The following is a 26,809-nucleotide window of genomic DNA, read 5'->3' on the forward strand; positions in this document are numbered from 1 at the left end:
TCCGACGTGGTGACCCTAAATTCAAGCCCTTGATGACATCATCCTGAATAAGGCACTATTATTATTTGGCACATGCAATTCAGTCAAACCAAGCCACAACATCTGGCTGAAACAGCGGAAGATCAGAAAACTCCTCGCATGGTCAATGAGACACATTGATCTAAATTCTGTTCTCGGCTACGTACATGGATTTCCCATTGGAGACCAAGAGGAACAGCCAGCAGAATTGGTCACAGCGTTTTTCATGAGGAACAATGTAGCGATGGCCAGAGCTTGGGAGGCCAAGTTTCACTGTTATCTCAGTGACAAATCCCTGTCCAAGAACACACTGCCATAGTCAGACAAGGAAAATGGTAATTGTCACCAGCTGCGAACTGCACAACAAGTGCATCCACTGGACATAAAGGCAGCATTGAGAGTGCCCTATTCAGCATGCTAGCTTTGGCCACCAGTGGAGAGCCTTTGAATGGCAGCCCTGGAAAGGTAAAGATCAGAGTGAAGATCATAGGGCTAAAGAATTTGGGAGTCACTCGACCACCATAGGTGTTTTAGTGGGATGGTTTTCACTAAAGTGAGGCAGTCACCCCCTGCAGTATAACATTGTGCTGTGCTGTGCTGTGCTGTGCTGTGCTGTGCTGTGCTGTGCAACAGTGAGGGGGGAAGGTTTTCATGTAACGGTTTGTCATCAGAAAATGATGAAAACAAAATGCTGATCCGTCAAAACTGAAAATGTGCCTGGAAATGTCTCCGTTTGGACGAGATTTCCACTCTGCAGGTCTCCTGGGCCCAGAGGGTAATTTCTGGTCAGACAGAGAGGCAATGCTTCACTCCAGTGCCTGGGGCAGTCCTCTGGGGTGTCGGAGATACACGTTTGCGACCCTGCTCTAAATCTTCAACCACTTGAACCCACAGCTCCGGGGAGCACCTGGTTTCATCCTGATCCAAAAGAGGAAAAAATTCACACCTCAAAAATGTTCCTGGGGCAGGAGAAGCCTTTTCTGCCCAGCTCCGCCCCAAAACAATCCATAACCATCCTGGAGGGGAGAAGGGTAGCTACTCTCTAGGCCTGTCTGAGGGAAGCAACCAGGTAGCGTGGACAGGGTATGAGCTGATGCAATGTGAACAGTTTCCATTCCCGCGAGGGACACGGCTTACAAGGACCCTCGGACTGTAACACCTACTGGTCACTGCTAGCCTGGAGGTCTTTGAGGAACCTGCACCTGACGTTTAGCTGTCATCTCTGCTTTCATCAAACATCAGTTCCCACCTGCTCCTTGCTCTGGGCCGTATTCTGCCAGGCTTTCTAGCACCAAGACATGCCCTGCTCTGGAACCATGACCCACTGCTCAGAGGGCAAGGGACGAGTGAGTGCAAGTGACCCCGGTAGAATCCGTCCTAGTGTTTCTAATGGAGTTGAAACTGACTTGGATCTTTCCACCCACCTGCCTTGATTGTGTGTCAGACTCCACCGAGCCCTGCGAAAATGTCTCATCGGCTGCTAAAACCGCCTGTGCTGCTCACACGTTGGGTGTTGATACAGGTGGGCAGATGTTGAGAATGTAGGAAAATGTTACCTAGCAGCCTGTAGACCCCCAAAATAACCCCATCCACTCGATGTGGACCCTGCACCATTTTCTACAGCCGTCACCTGGTGTCCGCAAGGAGGGATTAAACGTCGTGGTGCACATGGCTGCAGGCCACGGTTTTGCTTCAGCAGACCTGGTGAGCCAGAAGAAAAGTGCAGCCCATGGTGGCTGTGAACCCAGTCCCCAGTGCCCCATAACCTGCTCTATTTTTCACCCTGTCTTCAGAAAGCTTTTGTGGAGCTGTAAACTAGGAGGGTGAGATTTGTTCTGCTGTCAGCAGCATTGCAGGGCAAAGGCGCAGCGGCACTCCCTGCGAGGGAGATACATCAGGAGCGGAAGGAGGACGGGGGAGTTTGCAATGTAGAAGGATTGGAACCAAGGGTGGTTAAAGATCTTGCAGATGGAGCCTTCGGGGATTGCCACAGAAAGTCGTCCAGCGCCCTCTAGTGGAAGCAGAGGGCTTGGTACTAGTTGTGCTTAGTCTCTCAAGCAGAGTAACTATAAAGGGCCAAAAATTTTAGAGGGGTAGCTGTGTTCGTCTGTCACGGAAATAAACAAGGAATAGTCCTGCAGCACCTCAAGGGATGTCTACACTAGGTGCTTATTTCAGAATAAGCTATTTCAGAATAACAACTCCCAAAAGAACTCTTTCGAAATAGCACGTCCAGACTACAGGGAAATGAGTCCGAGGCAGGCTCCCCTAATGCAGACATGCTACCTCGACTTAGAGCCCCAGTAGGCACTGGGGAGTCATTGGTTTGAATGGCCCTGGGGAGGGGCTATTTCAAAATAGCAGCAGTGGAACGTCCACACTACCACTATTTCGAAGTAGGCGTTACTCCTCATGGACTGAGGGTTTATTATTCCAGAATAAGAAACCTGTCATCTTGAAATCATCTCGAAATAACGGGCATGCTGTGTGGGTGCTCACCTTGCTATTTCCAAATGCCGTGAGTTACTTTGAAATAACGCTGCAGTGCAGACATGCCCTTAGACACTAACAAGACATATAGATGGTATCATGAGCTTTGGTGGGCACAACCCGCATGGGCTGTTTTAGCCTACATGTTTTGTTATAGTCTCCAAGGTGCTGCAAGACTCTTTGTTGTTTTTTATAGAGAGCCAGCTGCGCCTCCCTTTTGCACCAATGGCTAATTCTTGACCCAGAAGAGGTTCTGCAGAATGGGTCCTGTGAGTTAAAAGCCAGCCCCAGCTGGTCAAAGGCCCTGATGCTGCTCAGAATGATTCATGTGCCTAACTTCGGACACGGTCAATCGTTCCACTGACATCAATATGACAAGACACAGTGCTTGGAGGTAAACACATGCGTAAGTCTTTGTAGGATTGGGACATACTTCCTTTACAACTGTATTAGTCTTATACATTCCTATACTTGCTTTTGAAAATCACGTAGCCCTTTGTCCCAATAATATCCTAAGGCAAGGAGTTCCACGGGATAATTGGATAGTGCCTCAAACTAAGTTTGTTTTCTGCCTTTCTAAGTATTTGGCCTCTGTTTCGAGTGCCCTTTTGTTCTTGAGCGCCACTGAAACGCCTATAAAAGAAATAACTGACAGAGACTTTATGCAATAGACAGCAGCCCAAAGCCATCCTTTGTCTCATAAATCACTGCTATCTCGACTGCTATTCCACCTTTCCAGCTAAGTACAGACTGCCCTAAAGTCATCTGAACAGCTCTCCGTGATTTAACCTCTTCTCCTGCAGCATGGCGCCAATGGCATGGTACCCCGGCAGAGGGTCACAGGGCAACGGAAGGGTCATCCTCAGTTACAGAGAGAACAGGTGGCTGCTTGGGGGAGTGCCATTTTGGGGGGCCTGCAGAGCTTGGCTACCCACAAGGCTGCCCCATCTCCCTCTCCAGCAGAGGCAGCAGAGAGAGAAATCTTCATGCCAGATTCCCATTCCGACAGGCAATAGGACGTGAAGCGAAGATAGCTCATAGCCTGACTTGCCAGTCCGGTAGGTTGTCGTCCCACACTTCCTTAGTGTTCCCTACAGCGTATGGATGACAACTACTGGCATGGGCAATAATTTTCGCAGGGAGGCCTCTTATGAATTTTGTTACCGGCCATGGGCTGGCTCCACCCCTTCCCCAGAAGGGGTGGGGCCTAGGGCAGAAGGGGCATGGCTAGGGACTAGCCTCCCCCCAGAGTTGTGTGGGGTCCAGAGGTTTTGGAGTAAAACCCAGCCCCACTGCTACCACATTGCCTGACAGCCACCCAGGGTTGCTACGGCTAGTTAAGAGGCTTGCGGCGCCAATTCATGAGCCATTTAAATGGGATTCTGCTGCCTGAGCCACTGCCTAGAAATTCGGTGGCACAGGCAGCAGGATAGCAATAGAAAGCAGCCAGTTGCAGTCCGTGGACTGGATCCAAGTGTTTGGATCCGGCCCCTTGGTCACGTCCGACCAGAGTCGGCCCACAGCATTTTGGCACCTGAGGCAGGGAGCTCGAATGACACCACCCTGCCCCTCGCTTGGGCCAAAACTTTGGAAGGTCTCGATTCTCTCTCCTTCCTGTTCCACTCCTCTCATGGTCCTGCTCTTCTACCTACATCTGCACCAGCAGAGACACAATTTTCTACACTCTGGGTCCTAGTGGTGCCTCCATCCCCCAGTCTGGCACCTGAGGCGGCCGCCTCAGTTCACCTCATGGTAGGGCCAGCCCTGCATCTGGCCCCCAGGCCACATCCGGCTCCTGGGCTGCATCTTGCCCAGCCCTGGGTCTGGGTATATTTATGATGTTAACTCCTGCTCCAAAGCCCTCAAAAGTGAACGGAAAGACTCTTATTCAATGGGCTTTGCACCAGGTGCTAAGTTCAGAAACATGCCAGCATGGGCGGATATACGGCAGGGCGAACGGGGCGGCCACCCCGGGCCCCGTGCTTCAGAAAGCCCCGCGCATGCACCGTGGCAAAGGGGGGTCCCGCGGAATTACGCTGCCCGGGGCCCCGCAAAACGGTCATCTGCCCCTGCATGCCAGCATATTTGGGGTCAGGAAGGAATTTTCCTCCAGGGTAGATTGGCAGAGGCCCTGGAGGTTTTTCGCCTTCCTCTGTAGCATGGGGCACGGGTCACTAGCGGGAGGATTCTCTGCGTCATGGGGTCTTTGAACCATCATTTCAAGGACTTCAATATCTGAGATATAGGTGAGAGGATTATTCTAGCAGTGGGTGGGTGAGATTCTGTGGCCTGCACTGTGCAGGGGGTCAGACTAGATGATTAAAATGGTCCCTTCTGACCTTAAAGTCCATGAGTCTATGAACCCGCGGTAAGAATTGTCCACTGAAGTCAACATGAGTCTTTCTTTTGATTTCCGTGTCCATATAGCAGCACCAATGGCCTTCAGTCAAGATGCTAGCCAAGAGCGTTCGGCACAATGGCTCACTCACTGCTGCTGAGAATGGGCCAGGCCTTCTATTTCCTTTACTCAGTTTCCCTAGAGAACGGAGATTCATAGATCCTTAGATGCAGCTTGTCCCAAGCCTGGCACGCTGGCCGGGTGCAAGGGTATTCAGTAGCTTGTTCCACTTGCTCGTCTCTGCACGGGGAGTAGGTGTGTGTCCTTGTCTGAGAGGGCGAAAGACAAACAGCCTCCCTGACTTCCCAGAGAGATTCAGAGCAGATTAGCGGAGCGAAAAGGAGTCGTGATAAAAAATGAATGAGCAGGCGAGAGGCAGGAGCGGGGAAGACGATGTGAAATGAGTTATCTAGGGCATGGAAGGGAATCATCCGCCCAGCAAAAATGTAACGAGAGAGCAGGGGAGGTGAAAACAGCCACCTCTGTGCATGCCCATCATAGCAGAGGTGTCTGTCTGTGAACAGTACTCACTCAACGAACCATCCGCCATCTCTGGGGCAGAGGGCAGTGGCCAAGCGGCACACAACGGGGCTCGTGGTCCAACTCCTTAAAGCAGGGGTGGGCAATAATTTTCATGGGGGGCATTTAATAAATTTCAGTACGTGGTCACCAGCCGTCTCCATGCCCAGAAGGGCGGGGCTTGGTGCAGAAGGGGCGGGGCTGGGACTAGCCTTCCCCCGAAGTTGTCTGGGGCTGGAGCTTTGAGTTAAAAACACAACAAAGGGCTTGCGGCTCCCGGCTCTGCAGCCCCCTCATCACCTGGGAGCCACCCAGGGTTGCTACGGCTGTTAAAGGGCTCATGGCTCCAGCCTCTGCCAGGTCAGCGCCGTGTCCGGGAGCCATGAGCCATGTCAATAGGATCCTGCTGCCTGAGCCATTGCCTAAGCCACTGCCTGGAAATGTGTTGGCATGGGCAGCAGGATATCAATAGAAAGCAGCCAGATGCACTCCACGGGCTGGATCCAAGTGTTACGTGGGCCGGATCCGGCCCCCGGGCCACATTTTGCCCAACCCTGAATTAAAGGTATGTAGGCTGATCACTGGAGTTAAGTATCTAAATGTCTTTGATGATCTGAGTGACTATTTTTATTTGAATGTCAGTAGCATCTAAAGGCAGCAGCTGAAATCCAGCCTTTTTAATGTGCTAGGTGCAGTGTGTGCACATAATAAGAGACAGTCCCTGCCCCCCACCAGTCTGGCTTGGGGCTAACAGACTGGAGAATCCCATCTGGCAAGTCCAAGCTGAGGCCACCAGAATAACTCGGGTCCTCTCCTATTGCATCTTCCTGAAAATGGTTAGTAAGAGGGTCAACCTGTGGAACTCCTTGCCAGAGGATGTGGTGAAGTGTACGACTTTAATAGGGTTCAAAAAAGAGCTAGATACATTCATGGAGGTTAGGTCCTTCAATGGCTATTTCCCAGGGTGAGTGGGAATGGTGTCCCTAGCCTCTGTTTCTCTGGAGGTGGGTGACAGGGGAGGGATCACGTGAGGATTATCACATGCCTCCCTCTGGGGCACCTGGTATTGGCCACTATCAGCAGACAGGATACTGAGCTGGATGGGCCTTTGGTCTGACCCAGTCTGGCTGCTCTGATGTTCTTCTGAGGGGAAGAGGAGAGGAATGATTCTTCTGAAGAGAGGCAAGATGCCCCAATGGTTAGGATGACAGCCTGGAAATTAGGAGACCAAGCTTCAATTCCATCCTGTGCAGGAGACGCCCTGCATGACTTCAGGCAAGTCACTTCTGCTTTGCCCGAGTTCCCCGCCTGTAAGTTGTTCCACCTCAGAGAGGTGATGTAAGAATAAATTCATCGTGATTGATGTGCTGAGATACCGGAGTGGTGGAGAGTCGGCAGGTGCCTACAATAAGATTTGCTGCGAGGCAGTGACAATGGGTGACTGCAGAAAAGCACTAGACAGTTTCAGTTCTCGGCTGGGACTTGCAGAAAGATCTCTGCATGATCCCTTTCAGGAAGGGGGTGGACAGCACTACAGATTCCTTGGCTTGAGATGGGTACCCAAAACCAGGAGCTGCTTTTGAGACTTTTCGTTTGTTGAGTTGGCAAAGCGGCTATTTCATACAGCATCCAGATGGACCTAACTTAATAAATAATCCTCAGAATTCAGGGTGCACTTAAGACCGTGTCTATTTTTCTCTTTGTTTATTTGGCCATTTGGCCAAGGAGACAGACTGACTCAAGGGGCATCTGATAAAAAGTGGTCCACATGTCAGGCCTGAGTGGGCCCATCATGCCTGTGGCTCCCACCATGGCTTTGAGAAAATCCATCAGCTTTGCCATCAGGAGTGAGCAAACCCAAAATGAGGTTGGGTACCAGGTCTGTTAGTCCGAAACGATACAATATTGCTGGGATAATTGAGGTGAGACTTGTGAAAAATGGTGAAGATTCTCCGAAGACACGATTCTACTGAACGCCGGAGGAACCAGCCATGTAAGTGAGGTAGCACTTGTCCCCTATCTACCCTTTAATAAACAGCTGGCAATATGGCATCCTATTTCTGGCTATGTCTAGACTGCAGGCTTCTTTCGAAAGAGAGCGTCTAGACTGCACGGAGAAATTTCGAAAAAGCGGCTTGCTTTTTCGAAAGAAAGCATCCAGTGAGTCTGGATGCTCTCTTTTGAAGAAGCCCTATTTACATTGAAGAACGCCTTCTTTCGAAAGAGGAACTTTCGAAAGAAGGCGTTCTTCCTCGTGAAATGAGGTTTACCGCCATCGAAAGAAAAGCCGCGTTCTTTCGAATTAATTTCGAAAGAACGCGGCTTGAGTCTGGACGCAGGGGAATTTTTTTCGAAAAAAGGCTACTTTTTTCGAAAAAACCCCTGAGTCTGGACACAGCCTCTGATTGACTACTAAATGCCAGGCTGCTGCATCTCTATAGAGGCAATTCTTGGGCCATTCTGCTCTGGAACAATAAAGGACAGTGCTGCAAGGTTTCTCTCCTTTTGCATGTCTCGTAACATCACTATCAGTGGTACTGAGATATCCATTGGGAACCCTGGAACTTCTAAGACAGCTGGATAAGGAAGGAACTGAACCATATACTAGTCTGGAATCAGAGTATGGGAAGGTCACATCACATTGTGTCACATTGTACAGAGGTCAGGTGACCCAATAAATACTGACTGTCATCTCCTCATTGCTAAAATGGCCATTATGCCCCCCCCTCCGATTTCAACACATGTGCGCGCCTGTTGTGACATGTAATGCACCCCGCATCCAAGCTCGTTGCTAACACTGCATCTGTGTGCTCGTTGCTAACCCGAGCTCTGTCACAGCGCATAAGAAAATTCAACGTCGAATCAGCAGGGACAGCCATAAGCACAGATGTCTAAGATGCTATGGATGTCGTCCCGAACGTGAAAAAACGCCACAAGCGCTGCACGGTGTTCTCTGATGAAACATTTCACTTTCCGCAGAAGAAATCCGAGACCAGACAGTACCATTGGGACACTGACTGTAAACATTTACATTTCGTGCAAGAGCAAAAAAGTGGATCGTGATGCTTATTTTGAGACCTTGGCAAAAGAGGCGGAAGATGGAATAACACCTAATCAGTTGCAACCTGCCTTCAAAGCCAGTCAGTCCCTTTGATGCAAAACTGGACTTTGCATGAGGCTTATGGTGATAAACAAGGCTGATGGAAAGAAAATGTGGAGACTGCACTGAACCGTCCTGAAGTGACTCCACGCCCGGATCGGGACACGTTAGGGGTTGTAGGTACAGTCCCGGACCCCCAAACCTATGTAGACGTCTCCGTGCTGGCAGAGGTGCGCTCTGACATACAGAAACTGAACTTCTCAGGTGAATCATAGAACTCATAAGTGCCCCAGTAGAGCCCTTTTTGCCAGGCCTTAGATAGCTAGGAAGGGCTGAGCGGAGTGGAAGAAACAGACCGTCATCCTGCTTTAGAAGGGGCAGCTGCTGAAGGCCAATGACTCGGCTTCCTGGTCCTGGAAATGTTTTTACACGTGTCCTGTTTGCCCAGCGTCAGCCTTTTCTAGGGAAGCACTGTCGCCCAGAGCAACCGTTTTGCACTGCTGGGCATTCTAGAACGGACGCTCTGCTTGCTCTTCGTCTCTGATCTGAGATCTGCAGATTCAGGCATCCTGTGACAGCAGCATATGTAGACCTAACGGCAGCCTTCGGCTCTCTTGCTGGAGCCAGGCTGAGGAAGTCCTACAAGACACTGGCAGTCCCAACATTCGCCTGAGTTCATCCAAAGATCTACCTAATGACTCAGGTGTACAGATGTGACGGGGCCCTAGGACACAGGGTGAAGTAGGGATGTGTCCTGACCCCTTCCCTGTTTTGCCACTCAGTGGATTGGCTCCTTGAACATACCTCTGCAAATACCGGTAGAACTGTTCGATCAACCTCATCTACCAACCTGGATTACCTGGATGTTGCCGTCCTCTTCAGTCAAGACACAAACCACCTTTAAGGCGCACTAGAGAGCTTCCTGCATGTGGAAGCTCCTACTTGGGGCAAAACCAGAGCTTTGCTGCATAAGGTGTTGATACAAGGCACCTGTGCTGCTGGAAGTAGTGGATGATTTCATCTCGCTAGGCAGGAATTTGTCATCACATGGGCATCGGCGTCCAGACATCCTAAGGCGAACCGGCTTAGCAGCCTCAGCAATGGAGGACCTGCACAGGGTCTGCCGCCAAAACAAGGAGAACTGATATTCAGAAGTACAGATTTTCTCTCACTTGTGTGCTCCTGATCCTCGTAGATGGCTCTGAAACATGCACATTGCTTAAACAAGACAGCAGGGGCTGGTGGCATTTCATACACATTGTCAGCAGAGACTACCAGGCACAAAATGGTTTGGTTTTAGCAGTAATAGGGATGCATTATTGAGAACTGAAATCCCCATCCATCACCACCAGCTAGCGCTTTTTGGTCCACCTTAGAGACAACGAGCCTGCCCTCACGCTCTGAAGATCAGACTGAGACCAAGAGGGGACCACGTTGCCAGCCATGGACTGGTAGCGATCCATGTGGTCATTTGCAATTAACCCAGCTGCATCGGATTCATAATAACTCTGTGGAACATTAAAATGCTGGAGTAAAGCCGTATCATATGCCAAGGACATGAATGCTACCGACCCCTACCATCTGAGGGTACATGGGGTTGGTTTGGTACATAGGGCTGGTTTGTATCTCTTACAGCTGTTTCCTTCTACCAGCCAACTCACCTGGGGAAATGTGCGTTAGCAGTACTCGGTTGGTTTTCCTCACAACAAGAAGGGCTCAAATCTTACTCCTGAATAAAATAAAAGCTTTGACTCTACAGAATCTACAACAGATCTGGCTGTGGGCTCACATTTGACTGCTCAGTGCCGAAGAGAAACCGGCTTTTAGCTCTTACAGAGAAATCCTGAAGTAACCATGTTCTCTGTGCTGGCTGCTTCGTTCTCACTTTCCCGACCACAGGCATTTTCCTTTTAATGCCAGGCATGTTTTGGGCCTTCAAACAGCATCACTTCAGCGCTTGTGTTCTGAATGGCCCCCGAGTGAGAACATAACATAAGAACATAAGAGCAGCCAGCCTGGGTCAGACCAATGGTCCATCCAGCCCACTATCCTGTCTGCCAACAGTGGCCAATGCCAGATGCCCCAGAGGGAGGGAACGCAACAGGTAATCCTCATGCAATCCCTCTCCTGTCACCCATTTCCAGACAAACAGAGGCTAGGGACATCATTCCTACCCATGCTGGCTAATAGCCATTGACGGACCTAACCTCCATGAATCTAACTCGTTTTTGAACCCGGTTAAAGTCCTAGCCTTCACCACATCCTCTGGCCAGGAGTTCCACAGATTGACTGTGCGCTGAGGTATCCCATCTGTGTTTATATGAGGGAGGCCTGTTCTCCCCTTTAAGTAACTGGATGTAACACTTATTCCTATTAATGGGGTTGTAAGCAGGCAGACAGGGAGAGCAAAAATAAGCAACCCTGATTTAGAGAGAAAATATTACAAGAATGGAAGGTCCACCTGTCATGTCCTTGCATAAGGCCGACAGATCCCAGCTGTCCGCAGGTGGACTCGAACCTGGGACCTCTTCCAACAAAGGAAAGACAAGCCACTTTCACACCGCTTTGCCTCAACCGATTTTATCTCTGCCTGTGTTGACACTTTGCTATCCTAAGCTGCACCTGTGTTGGGCTGTGCTCTGCTCAGGATGTTCGCATGAGCTATTTCCTGCCCCGGCCTCAAGTCGTCTGCTTTCAGCACCCTCACTCAGGTTCTTCAGACTTCCTGTTTTGCTCTTAACGCTTTCATTCCACCGACGTACCTTTTCCTGTTCTAAAGCGTCTTGCGACCGAAATCCCACAATTTGTCCTCGAAAAGATACAGCGGGTAACGTCTCAATGATCTTCTTCTTACTAACATTCTTCTTGTTTCCTGACTGTAGCCGTTTGGGATTGGTGCTCTGGATTTCTGGGCAAATCCCTGTGGGGTTTCAATGAGATCCTTAAATATTAGATTCTCGCTAGAAAACAAGGGGTTAAAATAGTTCCGCTAGAGATAGCTTTTTGATTGCATTCTGAGAGGATCCTGTGCTTGCTGTTGTAAGTTAAACAGGAGATGGGGGTTCCTCTAACTTGACTTTCAAACATTTCCCTGAAGGGCTTGCGTAGGTCCTATTATAGATGTACTAACGGTTTCAAAATAGCAGGTGTATACAGTCTTGTCTCAAGGCTGCCATCAGGTGTCTCTTTGTAGGTGAATAACATTAGCGAGGCCTGAAATGCAAAGGACTGAAAAGCCGTTGGGAAAAGGAAAGCAAAGATAACCTAGCTAGAGGACTGCATTGAAAGAGATGCCACAGCGCGGCTGAACGATTGCAAAGATAAATCTCTTTCTTGCTCCAGCTCCAAAGAAAAAAAAAGTTTAAATATTCGTGGAAGTGATTTCTGTCTGTGTAAATAAGCAGTTGAGCTGAAAGGTTAATCACTGTCTAAGAAAGATGTACATTAAGGGTTTGTTTGAGTTAGCTGCACAATCCCAGGTTTAGATTAAGAAATCGCTGCTGTGACATGGGAAACTTTCAAAACGACTTTTTTTTTTACATCAATGCTGGTCCTTCCAAATATGTAAACGTTTTCCTTTCTTGTTCTTACTGACTAGCACATTTGCATCAACATGAGCTTTGCTTCCTGGGTTTTTTTTACAGTTTCTTCTCCTCACTTGAAATGGATATGGCTGTGTTTGCAAAGTCACAAGCCACTGTTGCCAACACCATGTTACAGTCTCTAACTGGTATTCTCTCTCTTTTCTTGCTAAATACTCCTTCCGTTAGAAACACAGACCCAGGAACGTGAGGTTTGAGTGTACAGCTATTGGGGAACTTGCTAACAAAATATATTTTCAATCAAAAATGCAGTTGCACCATAAGTGACATTTTCCATGGGAGAATTTCAATTTTTCCCACATCCTTGTTGACGCCCTCAAAGAATTCTAATAGATTGGCAAGGTATGATTTTCCTTTACCAAAGTCACGTTTACTGTTTCTCAACCTAATGCATTCATCTGTGTATCTGATCATTCTTTGCTTTACTATAGCTTCTCCCACTTTGCCTGGGGCTGAAGTTAGGACCTACCAGCCTGTAAATTGCCTAGTTTGCCTCTGGAGCCTTTTTTTAAAATTGATGTCACATCAGTTATCGTCCAGTCATCTGGTAGAGAAGCAGATTTAAGCAATAGCTTACATACCCCAGTTAATTCTGTAATTTCATACTTGAGTTTTTTCTTGTGTGATCGCCAATATTCCCTCTAACCTTTTCCATCTATGTGTGTTTTTTTCCATCCATGTGCGGAATAATGTTTTGTGTGTGCACCAAGGCATGTAAGAAAGTGCACCACCAGGAGAAACACAATCCTAGCTGTGGGCACTCTGCTAATCAGCTAGGCAGCATGTGACTCTCCTGAGTGGCCCCACGTGTCTACAGCTTACTGGGGACACTGGGGACTGCCATTTTGTTCTGGCGAACTCGTTACTGTTTAATTTATCAATTTGTTCCAAAGCCTCCTCTGCTGACACAATCGCTCTAGGACAGTTCCTCAGATTTGTCACCTAAAAAGAATGGCTCAGGTGTGGGAGGAATCTCCCTCGCAACTTCAGCAGTGAAGACTGTAACCACACACATCCCCTGAGGGGCCTTCTGAACCCTTCCTCCAGTGGACTGGAGCCACACAGTGCCCAGAGGGAGACGAGACAAGCCCATTTCGCTCTCCCGGCTAGTGCCCCGGCTGTTCCCTAGGATTCTGGGAGACCTGAGATGCCCCCGGCAGGCTCGCATGACGAGGGAGAGCCACCCACTCACCTGGGGGCGGCGGGAACTGGAGGAGAGGCGCTGCGGGGGGCGCTGATACTCTGTGCCCTCCTGCCCCTGGCAGCCAATCCCCTGGACCCACAGGCGGGCCTGTGCGGGGAGCCACAGGGCAGAGCAACCAGCCCGGGAGGGAAGAAGCCGCCACTGGCCCAGCAAAGCAGGAGCGGCTGAGCTAGGAGCACGGCCCAGTTTGTGTCAAGGGGCCTGCAGGAGCTTGGGGGAGGGCTGGGTGCAGGCAGCCATAGCAGTAATGGGGCGGGTATGCCGGGGGGAGACAGCTGTGTCGGGGGGAGGGGGGTACTTAGCACCCCTGCTCCGAGGCTGCCGCTCTTTCCGAGGGTTTGGCGGAGCCGGCGTGGGGGAGCGGTGGAGCAGGGCCGGCAGAGCCAGGCCTGGGGCCGGGGAGGGAGGGTGGCTAGGTTGGGCTGCATGTATTTCCTCGTCTGGCCGCCCTTGATTAGAGATTAAGCTTTCATTCCTGCAGGGCCCAGTCCTGGAGGGTCATGCCCCAGCCCGAAGGGCCTTGCAGGCCCCGTCAGCCCAGAGGAGGCTAGTCAGGGTCACGGTCGGGGGGGGGGGGCAGTGCAGGAGTGAGCAACATTTTTTGATTAAACTCTTTTTTTAAAAAAATAATCCCCTTTTGGGCTTTGATTCAGTTCTGGAAAAGATTTTTTTGCCACGCCGCTCTAATTGACACCAACCAACCCCCCTATCTTTTGCACATTTTGGAAGCAAACTCGAAAGCCCAGTTTTTGTCCTGGGTCGCTTTCATTTTTTAGAGTCCCCCTCCCCTCGCATACTGATAGGTCTGGTTGGCAAGCTCAGTCACATGGTGGGCGACTAAAAAAAATGTGTATCCCCATGAAGTCCCCCACCCCTTTGAAACTGTGCGTGCGTTGCTGCAATTTATGCATTATCTGTTGCTTAGGGTGGCATCTAGGGGTGCTTTTAATCCCATATGACTATATACACACTGGGGCCTGGCTGTCCTCACTGGTATGCAAATTTTAAACTGGTATAAATCCATTGATTTTGATTTATTTAATCCTGGGGAGAGACAAGCTCACGCTGGAAGCAGTTTGATATTCCTAGGGACTGAAATTCCTGAGTAATGACTGTCTCCCATTTCTACAGGTGTGCTAGTGACTGTTACTCCTGGAAATATATTGAGTACTTTGCATTTTTGGAGTTCTTTACCCCCGGGCCGAGTGAGTATCAAATACTAACGCCTGCACTACGCTGAAAACGTACATACAAACAGCTACACTGGGTCAGACCCAAGGACCATCTAGCCCAGCATCCTGCCTTCCGACAAGGGCTATTGCGAGGTACCCCAGCGCCCCATGATCCATTCCCTGGTGCTCATTCCCAGCTTCGGGCAAACAGAGGTGCATGATAAACCTGAGGCTTGTAGCTATGCCAACCTAACCCCTGCTGTGGGGCGGTGCTAGATCAATGGCAGAATTCTTCCATCAACCTAGTTCCTGCCTCTCAGAGAGGTGGATTAACTTCAATGATGTGAGAACCCCTCCTGTTGCTGGAGTGCGTGTCTACACTGAAATGCTTCCCCACTGCAGCTCTGCCATAAGTGTAGCTAATTGACTTTTGCCCCCTATTTCCCTTATTTTTCCTCCCCTATTTATTTTGGAACTAGATCTTTAATAACTCCATTCATCTGAAGAAGCGGGTTGTGCCCACAAAAGCTCGTGATACCATCAACATGTTTTGTTAGTCTCTAAGATGCTGCCAGACTATTTGTGCTTTTTTAAAGTTCCTCTCCTCTGGGTGTCTCTCAAAAAAATCAGCCAGGAAGTTACCTGGGTCTGTGTTGTCCAGGAGGTCTGCCAACATGCCCCTACTCTGCACTCTCTTTGAACACAAGGTGCAAGGCAGTGAGGACTCAAAGCCACAGAAGCACAGAGCCCGTGTAGTAATGCAAATCTGTCAACCTGCATCCAACAGACAGGGCACTTCTCTGCTTATTTCCAGACCCTAGGAGTCGAGGGCCCAGGGACAGTCACTCAGGTTCTGATGAATGACAAGCGCCAGGGAAAAGAACACAATGATTGTTTCTTGCTGTCTCTTGCCCAGCTGGCCATGGCCTCCCCCTGGATCTTACTGGAGAAGGATGTGTTCAACCCCCATAATGAGAGACTTCTGGAAATCGTCCGTGTCTGGAAAACGGGAAAGAGGAGGAAGAACTGCATCCTCTGTGTAGCTGGTGAGTGGCCTGATAGCACCTAGCGAGGGGAACGGTAGCTTGATAAAGACTGCTGGGAGGATGTGGTGAGGTGTTTTGGCAGCACTGTAGATTTCATTGCTGGGGGGTAATTTCCTGCCTTGGAAGAAGGAACGTGTCTTTTTTTTTTTTTTAAATGATACTTTTAATACTAAACCTCGAAAGGTAGCTGGACCTTCGGGTGGGAACTTGTGTTTCTCACAGGATCTCATGTCATAGCCTGTTGAGGGCTGGAGACAAAGGAGGCCGGGGTTTGCTTCGTCTACATAAAGATCCCCAACTTCCTATAAAAGGCTTCCAAGGTGCAGGGCTGCTCCCTACCTTAGTAATTATTATCCCCATGAATGCCTCATTGTTATTCTTGGAGGATCCACCCAGACCCGACAGGGATTGTCTCACCCTGCCTGTCTTGCAACCCCGGAGGCCTTAAATGCTAGGCTACTGTGTCTCGCAGCCCTGACTTTGCCCGCCAACATACAAGCATGCAGGCCATACTGCCCAGTTACTCTTCGCAGAGTGACCCCAACAACCTCCCAGTCCCAGATTTCCCCAAGACCATCTGCAAATATGACAATCCACTGAGGTTGCCATAATTGGCAGTTATTGCATTATCCCTCTCAGTCTTGAGCAAGGTCTACACTAAAGAGGAAGTTTGAATCAAGATACACAACTCCAGCTACGTTAATTACGCAGCCGGAGTTGATGTATCTTGTTTCGAGTTTCCCTGCCATCCCCACAGTGGGAGGCTGATAGGAGCAAACGCTTCTGTTGACTTCCCTCACTCCTCTCAGGAGCAGGAGTACCAGCACCAATAAGGGTGCCCTCTGAGTTTGATTAAACACGTCTTAACTAGACCTGCTGAATTGAACTCTGAAAGAGCAATCGCAACAGCATCAATCTTCCGCATAGTGAAGACATGGCCTCAGCAAATGAGAATTTTGCTGCATCTAAGCTGTGTGACAACTCCTTGACACACCAGCTTGTCTGCCATGCTACCCAGCTCTTAAGACTCTGCCAAGCCTCGCCTAGCAAATGACAGTGAATCCCAGGTCCTGAGTTCTCCAGGGACACCCCCTGCAGCATCCACGCCCTTTCGTGGACCACTCACCAAAGCTAAGTTCCTTGCTCCTTCAAAGAGACAATAGCAGCTTAATAATTTAACTGGGGCTGGACAAACGCTTACTTCAGTCACAGCACTGAAGTGGTAAAAGAGACGAGTTTATTAAATGTCATGGGTTGAAGAGATACCAAATAAAAGGAATAAAACTACTCGAAAACTTAATGTCAGCAAGATACAGCCTTCGCATAAGCGGGTTTCTCACCGATATTCCATCCCCAGAGACTGTCAGGAGCGCTGACGCCTTGAAGTCCCCGCTGATGGATACCAAAATGGCTTTCCATTGCGCCTTCCATTGTCCCAGGGTTTGTAACCCTACAAAGCAGACAGTCATAGATGTCCTTGTGTATGTTGAATGTGCGTTTCAGGCCAGACGTAACACCCATTTGTTTCTGCCTCCTCCCATCCAGTGGCTGCTTGTAGGCCAATGCAGTTGTTCCTAGAGAAGGTAAAGAAGGCAGATCGAGGTGACCAATACAAGACGACGAGCAGGTGGCCGTTAAAGGATCTGAAGCTGGTAGATGGGAAGAATGTCAATCAGGTACCGTTCGCTCCTGCTCCCTAACAGGGCTATGGGGGGTGACTGAAGAGAGAATGGATGGGCAGAGGATGGGAAGTCGCAGACCCTTAGCCCAAGTTTTCAGCAAGAAGAACGTGTGGGCAGGGGACGGGCCCACACTGCTTTTAATCCACAACTAGGCACGGTGAAATAAACCTTGAGCTCCATAAAATCTTGAGAAGAGAATCGCAGCAGGAAAAGGGCCAGCCGGTTCCTTTCCTCGGGCGGCTTTGCCCTGGGCCTGCCCGTTCCTGGGCAATGCACCAACCCTCCTGCAGGGCTTGGGATGTTTCTTTTCCCGTGCCTTGGTTGGGACGGGGGTAGGAATTAAGGGCGCAGCGAGCAGAGAAATGCTCCTCCGTCCTGGACACAAAGACGCAGTGCGGGCCGAGAGGAGCGTGGCAGATTTAACGGAGCCCAGAGCGGGCTGAGGAATGAATGACTGTTGCATTGCCACAGCCTGGTTCAGCTCGCACCGAAACCAAGAGCGGCATCCACTGATTGAAATGGGCGTTTGATCAGGTTCTGTCAGGACAACTCATCCCTTAGGGTGCGTCTAAACGACATGGCTCCATCGATGGAACCATGTAGATGAGGCTGATCAGCAAAGGGAAATGAAGCCGCGATTTAAATAATCGCGGCTTCATTTAAATTTAAATGGCTGCCGCGCTGAGCTGACAAACAGCTGATCAGCTGTTTGTTGGCTCAGCGCACTAGTCTGGGCGCTCCCGCGCCGACCTGAAAGCCCTTTATCGACCTCCCCATTATGCCTCGTAGGATGAGGTTTACCAGGGAGGTCGATAAAGGGCTTTCATGTCGGCAGGGGAGTGTCCAGACTAGCGCGCTGAGCCGACAAACAGCTGATCAGTTTGTCAGCTCAGCGCGGCAGCCATGTAAATTTAAATGAAGCCGCAATTATTTAAATCACGGCTTCATTTCCCTTTGCCAAACAACCAAATCTACATGGCTCCGTTGACGGAGCCATGTAGTTTAGACGTACCCTTCTAGTCCTACATGTCCTGCACCCTCCTAACCAATGAGAGTCTTTTCTAGCAAGCCTCAGACGGACTTAGTCCTCCACTCTAAAGCACGCCGCTTGTTAGATCACCAGGATTTGCAGAACTCATTGCACAACCCATCTGCTTTCTACATTGATATGTTATTTACAGGCATCTGCATCGGGTATTTCACACTGAATCAGAGGGTATTTATTGCAAGGGTGTTTTGTGGAGAGCAGGGGGTGCTGGGTTGCTGTCAGTTTGGGCTTTAACGCTGACATTACGGCAGTTGGCAGAGCGCTCTTGGATAGAGGTATTTCATTGCTGCTGCCTGTTGGCAGCATGGTAAATTGGTTATAATTAGTTTTTTATTAATGGGACTGTGCCAGAGGCCTTGGCAACCTGCCCACGTGTGTACAAGCAGAAATACATGAAAGGGAGCCATTGAAATAGTTCTCTGCTCTCCACAAAGGCAGGCCTGCAGGCACCAGAAAGGGGGTGAATCACAGCAGGCTCACTAGGACTGGCTTAGAAAATAATTCCTTCAACTTGGCGGGGGTGAGCACAATTTGCAAGTTGAACTGGTACTTTGTGTTGGTGTTTCTCCGAACACAGCCAGCCAACAGATCTCCCTTCCACCGGACTGGTCTTTCATTTCAAAGACAGGCCTGAGCCGGCTACTCGTTCAAGCAGTGGAAGTCTTTCCAGGCCCAGCTAGGTCTGACGACACTCCCCACTCGAGAGCACAGTGTGTCTCCTCTGTAACAGTCTGCACTGACCTGGACACAAAATGGCCGCCTCTCTTGGCAGAGAGCCCTGTGCTTGGAGATTTAAGAGGGACAGTCCACAAAAAGCCAAGGCCTAAGAGTTACATGCCAGTAGCACAATATGCCTAAGCTCAGAAAAATGTGGCCCTCTTAAAGAAATAATTAAATGACACGTAGAACAGTTTGCTCCACAGCAGCGGCAGGCATTCCCAGAGGAGGACAATGAACCGAGCACCCATGCTACTATGGCCAACCACCTGACTTTATTACGCAGGGTGCAATAAACTCATGGGAAGGCTGCACTGGTGTGCTGGGGTATGTCTAGAGACAAACTTTCATCCTTATGGATGCAACACCAACCACCCCGCTGACTGGCCATCGCTGTACAAAGTCCCCCCCGCGGCAATTCCCACAACTAGCCACACTCAACATGTGGCTAGTGTGTTGGACACCACGGCCCTAGGCCCTCCTACCACACTGGGGGCCAGTCCAGGGACCCCATAATCTGCAACCAAGATCAGCATTATCAGGCTCCTTGCTACTGACTCCAGGAGTAATTCCTACCAAAGGGTATGTCTAGACTGCACCCTTCTGCCGGCAGAGGGATGCAGATTAGCCTGGGTGAAATTGCTAATGAAGCGGGGATTTAAATATCCCATGCTTCCTTAGCATAAAAATGGCCGCCACTTTTTTCCGGCACGGAGCTTCGTCAGAGAAAAGCGACAGTCCAGACGCTGATCTATCGCTAAAGAAAGCCTTTTCCGATAGATCCCTTATGCCTTGTAAAACGAGGTATACAGGAGCTATCGGAAAAGGCTTTCTTTAGTGATAGATCAGGGTCTAGACTGCCGCTTTTCTCCGATGAAGCTCCGTGCCAGACAAAAGTGGCGGCCATTTTTATGCTAACGAAGCACGGGATATTTAAATCCCCACTTCATTAGCAATTTTGTCCAGCCTAATCTGCATCCCTCTGCCAGCAGAGGGGTGCAGTCTAGACATACCCAAAGAATTGTTGCAGGCCGTCTCTGTACAGGCTGCATGGATTGGGCTTTCTCCCAGGGCCAAAACTCACATAGTCCTCCCCTGCAATTCCTCCCAAAGTTCCAAGCCGACAGTACAAACTTAACCCAACTTCTGTCCTCCTTGTCTTTCATCTCCCTTATATTTCCCCAGAACTCTCTCTTCCTGGGAGTCCAGATCCTGCCCTACTGTCCAAGCCCATCCCCAGAGCCTGCTCTATCTCTCTCCCGGACTCTCATGCCTATACTAACCCTTTCACCACCTATGCGTGTGGAACCCACACACCTAGGCTATGTCTACACTGCAGGCTTCTTGTGCAATAACTTTTTGTGCGAGAGTTCTTGCACCATAGTTCTTGCGCAAGAGCGCGTCCACACTGTCTGCGAGAGATGTGCGTTTGCACAAGAGCATCCATGGCAGTGTGGATGCTCTCTTGCGCAAGAAAGCTCTGATGGCCATTTTAGCCATAGAGGTTTCTTGCGCAAGAAAGCCCTGTTGCCCGTCCACACTGCCTTCTTGCACAAGAGCTCTTATACGAGAGGGTTTATTACTCATGGGGAGAGGAATAATTCATGCACAAAAAGCCCTCTCTTCTGACGACCTACTGTAAACTTTCTTGCGCAAGAACGGACTTGCAGTGTGGACGCTCCGCAAGTTTTTGCACAAGAATGGCCGTTCTTACGCAAGAATCCTGCAGTGTAGACACAGCCCTAGTGTGGGTCACTGTCCCATGCAGTGGCACTTAGACCACTTACAGCGAGAGATAAGAACAAGGGAGCTCTCCAGCCTGTACTGAGAGCCTGCTGGCTTTATAGCTCCAGCTGTAGAGGCTCCTACACTAAGCTCCAGAGGTCCCAACGTCCCATCTGCGCACTGGTGGTTACACTAGTAGATGTCTTATCACAAGGCCATTCGGGACACTTACAGGTCCTGTGAGGGTAGTTTGTGGCAGGAGGCAGGGACGGGCTTGTGAAAATCAGCATGGGTGGCCACTCTGCTTATACGGGCTGGATACGACGCCTTCAGCTACCCCTGTCGAGGGTTTGTTATCAGGTCTGCCGACGGGCCAACCATCCAGAAAGGACCGAGAAAGACAGACTGTCCCCTCCGCTTCAGAACAACCTCACGGGGCCACCATCCACCTCCCACACGACTTGCGGAACCCACTGAGAATGAATCTGGAGCCACCATTTTAACTAGCGCCACTCTGGGAAAACCTCCCTCTGCTGCACAATGAAAGCAGAGGGTCAAACACCCGTCAGAGTCCAAGGACTGGGACAGCTTGTGCTTCATCCAACAAGCCCCCGCACCTCACAGCCTGCTCCTGCTCCCCGAACTTACGTTTCATGAAGAACCTGCCTTCTCCTGGCGCTGTCAGAGCCCTGACACTGCAGATTCGGCTGCGCTTTAAGTTACAGCTCCCTTGGCAAACACTGTATTAATATTTATGAGACCATTCTTGGATAGCCCCCTGCTTTAATAGCGCCTTATAAGGCATGCTATAAAGCAGGCCGGCCATAAATTCCCTGTAGACGGCCCTGCTACAAGCTGTTCCGGAGGCTGCTAGCAGTGCAGGGCATGATGTATCACCCGGTAAAGTGTCATGAGACTGAATAAATCATCATAAAGTCTGAGCCTATTATTATTATTAGGATCAATAACAACAAACGCGGCCCCAACCTCTGCAGAAGCTGGGACGACGCAGTGCTAATGAGCTGGCCGAGGAAGAGGCCGGGCGCAGTGGAATATTCCAGGCTCGGGGCCCTGTATTCCCTGAGGCCGCCTCAGAAGCCGTCAGCCTAGGCTCCTATAAAGGAGCTGGGCAGTGCAGGCCTGGACTTAGGGACCCCTGAGAGTAGCAGCAAAGGCTGTGTTAGCCGGGGAGCTAGAAATGACCCTGAGGAATGTCCATGTGCAACCGCCTCAGTGAAGCGTCCCCTTTATGTTCACTACAGAGCAGACCTCTCTCCTCTGCACCACAAGGAGGGCTCCGGTCACAGCCAGGGCCGGGAGGCAGAGAGTATCTCAAGGGGAAATTACGTTAGTGACTGCCAGCCAGAAGCTGTACGAACACATGCTAAGAGCTAGTCTGAGTCTATAAAGGAGCATGAAATATACCAGAGGGCTGATTCCTCCAGCAAGATCATTGGACTTCTCTCAAATTCATCCCACACTACAGCTCTGTTGGAGCCCATAGAATATTGGACCTGACACTAGCGGTGAGTAACAAGCAGGCAGGGAGATAGAAAAGGAAGGGTAAAATTCTGGTTTATAACACCGCCCAGCTCTTCTCAGCTGTAGCTCTGAAAGCACTTCGCCTTATCCCCACGGCACACATAGGGAAACTGAGGCACCGGAGTCACCCCCTGCCCAAGCTGGGAAGAAAGCCCAGCTCCCTCAAGAGCTAGTCTGTAGAGCTGTTCACTAGGTCACGCTGTCACCCCGAAACCGTCAGGATCTTGGCTTCAGAGAATCATTAAAGATTAGGGCTGGACAAGACCTCAGGAGCTCATCTAATCCAACCCCCTGTCGAAGTAGGACCAACCTCAACTACATCATCCCAGCCAGGGAGGGAGAATCCACCCGCTCCCAAGGGAACCCAGCCCAGCGCTTCCCCACCCGCCTAGGGAAATACTTTCCTAATCTCCAACCTAGCCCTCCCCCACTGTAACTTGAGACCATTGCTCCTCATTCTGCCAGCTGCCCCCACTGGGAACAGCCTCTCTCCACCTCTTTGGAACCCCCCTTCAGGGAGCTGAAGGCTGCTCTCAAATCCCCCCTCACTCTTCTCTTCTGGAGACTGAATAAACCCAGTTCTCTCCGCCCCAGCCGCTTATTCATTGTCCTTGCCCTCTGCTGGACTTTTTCCAATGTGTCCACATCCGTTCTGTAGTGGAGGGCCCAGAATTGGCTGCAATACTCCAGATGTGACCTCGCCAGAGCAGAACGGAGGGGAATAATCACTTCCCTAGATCTGCTGGCAATGCTCCTCCTAATGCAGCCCAATGTGCCGTTAGCTTTCTTGGCAACAAGGGCTCATTGTTAACTCATATCCAGCTTCTCATCCATGGTAATTCCCAGGCAGCAGTCCCCTTGGCACCGCGTCCCCTACCCGCAAGTTGAACCACCACGGTCCACAGCAGAATCTGCCTCCTCCTTAGAGGTCGCCCATCGGCTTGCTAGCCGGCCCCTCCACAGCTGGGATTGTGAGAGCAGACACAAGCAGGGCTGTTGCTATTGAACTGGTGAAATCGAGTTACCTCTGTATCAGTGAGCTCAGTTCACATTAACCCCACGTCCGATTCTTCATGTGCAATGTGACCTTGGGGCAGCATTAAAAACCCTAATCTCAGAGCGACCGCTCTCCCAAATTGCTCAGCCCATGCTCCATTAGCCTCGTAATCAGTCTGACACTGGTGCCTGCTGCATTAAATGCATGGGATGTCTTTTCTTTTTTATAATACTAGAAGACCCAGCTTTGCCCGGATCCCAGCCGGCAGGGATGGGATGGCTCACCCACTGGCTGTTTCCCAGGGCCGGCCGGGAGCGGCAGGGGCCACTTGCAGCACAGTGGGCGGCTGCTCACTGGGAGCAGCCTGGGATGGTGGGGGCTGTGCTGCCCCCTTGTGGTCATTTGTGAGTAGAACTGTCCCTGCTACCACACCCCTTCCTTTCCAGTTGATGGGAAACGATCACATTCCAGGCACCTCCCCTTGTCCTGGCGCAATCAAACCCTGACCTTGCTTTAAGTGATGATAAGAGGAACCAAATTTCCTATCTCTTACCGTTTAGGAGGCGTTCTTGAGGAAACGGATTCACCTACAGATGGATGGACACACAGACAGATGTGCAGACTCTCTAAAATTTATAGTAGATTCAGCACGTGTCAGAATGGATCTCACACACAGCATTCAGTAAATGCCCTAGCCAGCAGTGTAATTAATTGCAGCTCTTCTTACCGGTGTCTAGGAATGCCTGGATTTTGAGCTGCAGTTTGAGAAGGTTTACAAGTGGACAGCTGTCAGTGCTGATGAGAAGAATGCCTTTCTCAGATGCTTGTGGAAGCTGAACCGCCGATACCTCGCCAGCAGCATTGCATTTGTCGGCGTTCCCTCTTGCACATTGGAAGGTAATTATGGTTTGTGCCGAGTGGCTTTTTCCTGCCTTGATCCTTGTAATCCTCAGTCCCTTATTCTTGTGACGCTTTGTGGGATCCTGGCATGTTTTGTGACCCGCCTGGCCAGAGTCTAACTGGGGGAACTGACTTTTTAATTGATTGCTTCAACTGTGCTGCAGAAGAGGTACCATTTTCTCCCTGACTATCAAAAGGCTGCTGTTTCTTGAGAGACTTACCCACTGACTTCACCCCAAAACAGGCTGAGGCAGGCAGGCTCTCATGAAAAACGAGATTTACAAAGAACAGGGCAAGTGTCAGGATCCTGAAAAGGGCAGTCAGGCTCAATGGTCAGAGCAGCATCAAACCTAAAGCTCAGAGTAGCAGAGGAGTTTGTAGTCAAGTTCCAGGCCTGGGCTGATGCCAAGGATCCAACTCACATTTCAGGCAAGGTCTGACTCAAGCCAGCGTTCAAGGGCTGCAGCTACAGGGGAGTGAGGCAGCGGCCAAGAAGGCCCAGGGTTTTATGGAGGGTGGGAAGCCAATCAGGGACTATCAGGCTGCTGCCTCTCCGACCCTTTCAGCGAGACTTCCGGAGCCCTGGGTGCGCAGCAAGTCCTGGATGGGGGGTGCAAGTCAGTTGCATCTGCTACAGGACAGCAGCATGGAGCTGTTTTGCTATATGCCCGCTCCACAGTCCCGGGTTCCCAGTCTGACAGACCTTACCCTTCCCGAGCACTAACAGATTCAACCCACAGAAACAAACTAGTCCTGGCCAGCCAGAGGGAAGCTAAGCAGGGCCTCCGGTGACAGCATGTGGGAGCACAGGGCTTCCTCCTTTCCTCCCCTTGCCCAGCAGCCCCGGCTGCCAGACACACCTCTCCTTTTGCCACCCACGGAGAGCACGCCAGCCAGCAAGTGGGCATGGCCGATTTCTGGTTAATGAGGGGAGCGGAGTAGTTAAAGGTCCGGTAAATGAGAACTCTACTGGAGATACTTTGCCTGCTAAACGGCTGCCTTGCAATTGTATGTGGGCGGGGGGCGGGGAGGGGGGGTAATTGGGACAATCTCCCTTGGAGTGTCACATTGTTAGTTTGGGACAAAGCTAACTGAATTCCCTGTGACAGCAAGGGAGAGGGCCCTGTGCAGGAGTGGGGGGAGGGAGGGTTAAGGAGCAGTCACAGACACAGAGAAGGAATGGCTCTTCCAGGGAGTAAAGGCTTAAGAGAGAATTTATAGAGCAGGCTAATTTATTCCCAGGCCCGTCGCTCCATGGAGAAAGTTCTGGTCTGGGATGAAGAATGGACAGTTTATCTTGCCTCGAACGGCTCTATCTGGGCCGGGCAAGGTGCAGGAACAATATCAGCTTACAGATATTGATAAAGCTATCGCCTATCTATTGGGGGGAAGCTCCCCATCTGTGTGTCCATTGAGATGCGGCAGGGCGACTGTTGGCTGCATCCGTCAGTGTCTGTGAGGATGTGTGGGTGGTAAGAGGATCTGTGGGATCCCGCAGGCTCTGTAGATGCCTCGTCGCTATGTGGGGCTTTCCCTCGCCTCGGACACAGCCAGACTCTGGATTCGGCTCGCTCTGCCGGTGCCATGAGCCTGAGCTGCCACCTCGCCCCGGCCCTGCTAGCCCTGCCCTGAGCCGGGGGGCTGATGGTTGTGGGGCCTGCTGGGATTTTCTTCCCACGTAAATACATGTTCCCGGGGGAGCAGGCCAAGACCGCTGTGCCCATGTCTCTTGTGAGCGAGGGGAAGCCATCGGGTGCTGCAGACAGGAAAGGCCGGTGCGCTGCAGTAACTAGAACACTGTGCTCATCCGGGCGTCTCCCCCGCGCCCGCAGGGAAGCAGAGCCTCCCCGAGATCGGCAGTGCCAGCGCAGAGGCCGGGGACCAGGCGGAGCACAGCGCCTACCAGGAGATGACGCCGAAGGAAACGGCCAACATGCTGAGACTGATGGAGGAGTACGAGCCAATAGTCAGCAATGCCGTGGCCTTTGCAGAGAAGCTGAGCACAGACCTCCAGGTTCTGGATGAGGTGAGGGGCCTTCCTCCTGGGTATCTGCGTAGGCCCTGGGCCATCTCCACCCATGCCAAGGGCACGACTCCCTTGATGTCACTAGAGATCGAACGGGGCTTGCCCAGCGCTCCTCGGGCTCTTTTATTGGAGCTTAGAAGCCAATTGCCAGGCTGCAGAGCAGTCCGTGGCCGAACGCTTGTCCCCGACATCGGCGGGAACGTTGTCACTGCCGGTCATTGAACGCTGCTTTGCGCTGCCCGGCAGCTGTCTTCCAGCGGGTGGGGGGAACAGCTTCCGTGAGACGCTGGCCTCCAAGCAGTGCAGAAGGGTGTCTCCACTGCCCCACACAAGGGTGCTCGTCACGCAGATCAGCGAGCCTGTGCTAGCGAAGAGGTGAAAAGGCGCAGGGGAGGCAGGGCCAGGCAGCCTGGAACGAGGCAGCAGCCTGAGTTCACACGCAGGCTTGAACGCAAGCTGCCAGCCCGAGCTGGAAGCTGAGCTGCGGCGTTTTCGTTGCTCCCGCCGCTCTAAGCTGGATTCAGAACACTTTCCTGCAGTGTAGACGCACCCTTGGAGCAGCGGGCAGACAGTGTTGCTGCATAGACCCTTCTCCCCTTCCTCTGCCATTTGAGGTGGATCTC

General features: G+C 51.0%; 1 protein-coding gene across 5 annotated transcripts in view; it reads left to right on the forward strand.

Moving 5' to 3' along the window:
- Nucleotides 1–26,809, forward strand: part of LOC106731628 (exocyst complex component 1-like) — a 60,066-nt gene that overhangs the window by 353 nt on the left and 32,904 nt on the right. For 2 of the 5 annotated variants that reach the window (XM_075896647.2, XM_075896648.2), the window contains exons 1-6: nt 11,211–11,352; nt 14,463–14,536; nt 15,420–15,549; nt 17,095–17,225; nt 23,998–24,157; nt 25,993–26,186. In XM_075896647.2, coding sequence (XP_075752762.2) covers nt 15,426–15,549; nt 17,095–17,225; nt 23,998–24,157; nt 25,993–26,186 — 609 coding nt within the window. In that variant the 5' untranslated portion in view covers nt 11,211–11,352; nt 14,463–14,536; nt 15,420–15,425. Of the gene's footprint in view, nt 1–2,704; nt 2,915–11,210; nt 12,470–14,462; nt 14,537–15,419; nt 15,550–17,094; nt 17,226–23,997; nt 24,158–25,992; nt 26,187–26,809 lie in introns of those variants that run through there. The other 3 variants (XM_089781672.1, XM_089781674.1, XM_089781673.1) reach the window with 3 other exon arrangements.

The sequence above is a fragment of the Pelodiscus sinensis genome, chromosome 13 (genome assembly GCF_052426305.1).
Source record: "Pelodiscus sinensis isolate ZL-2025 chromosome 13, ASM5242630v1, whole genome shotgun sequence".
NCBI classification, from domain to species: domain Eukaryota; kingdom Metazoa; phylum Chordata; order Testudines; family Trionychidae; genus Pelodiscus; species Pelodiscus sinensis.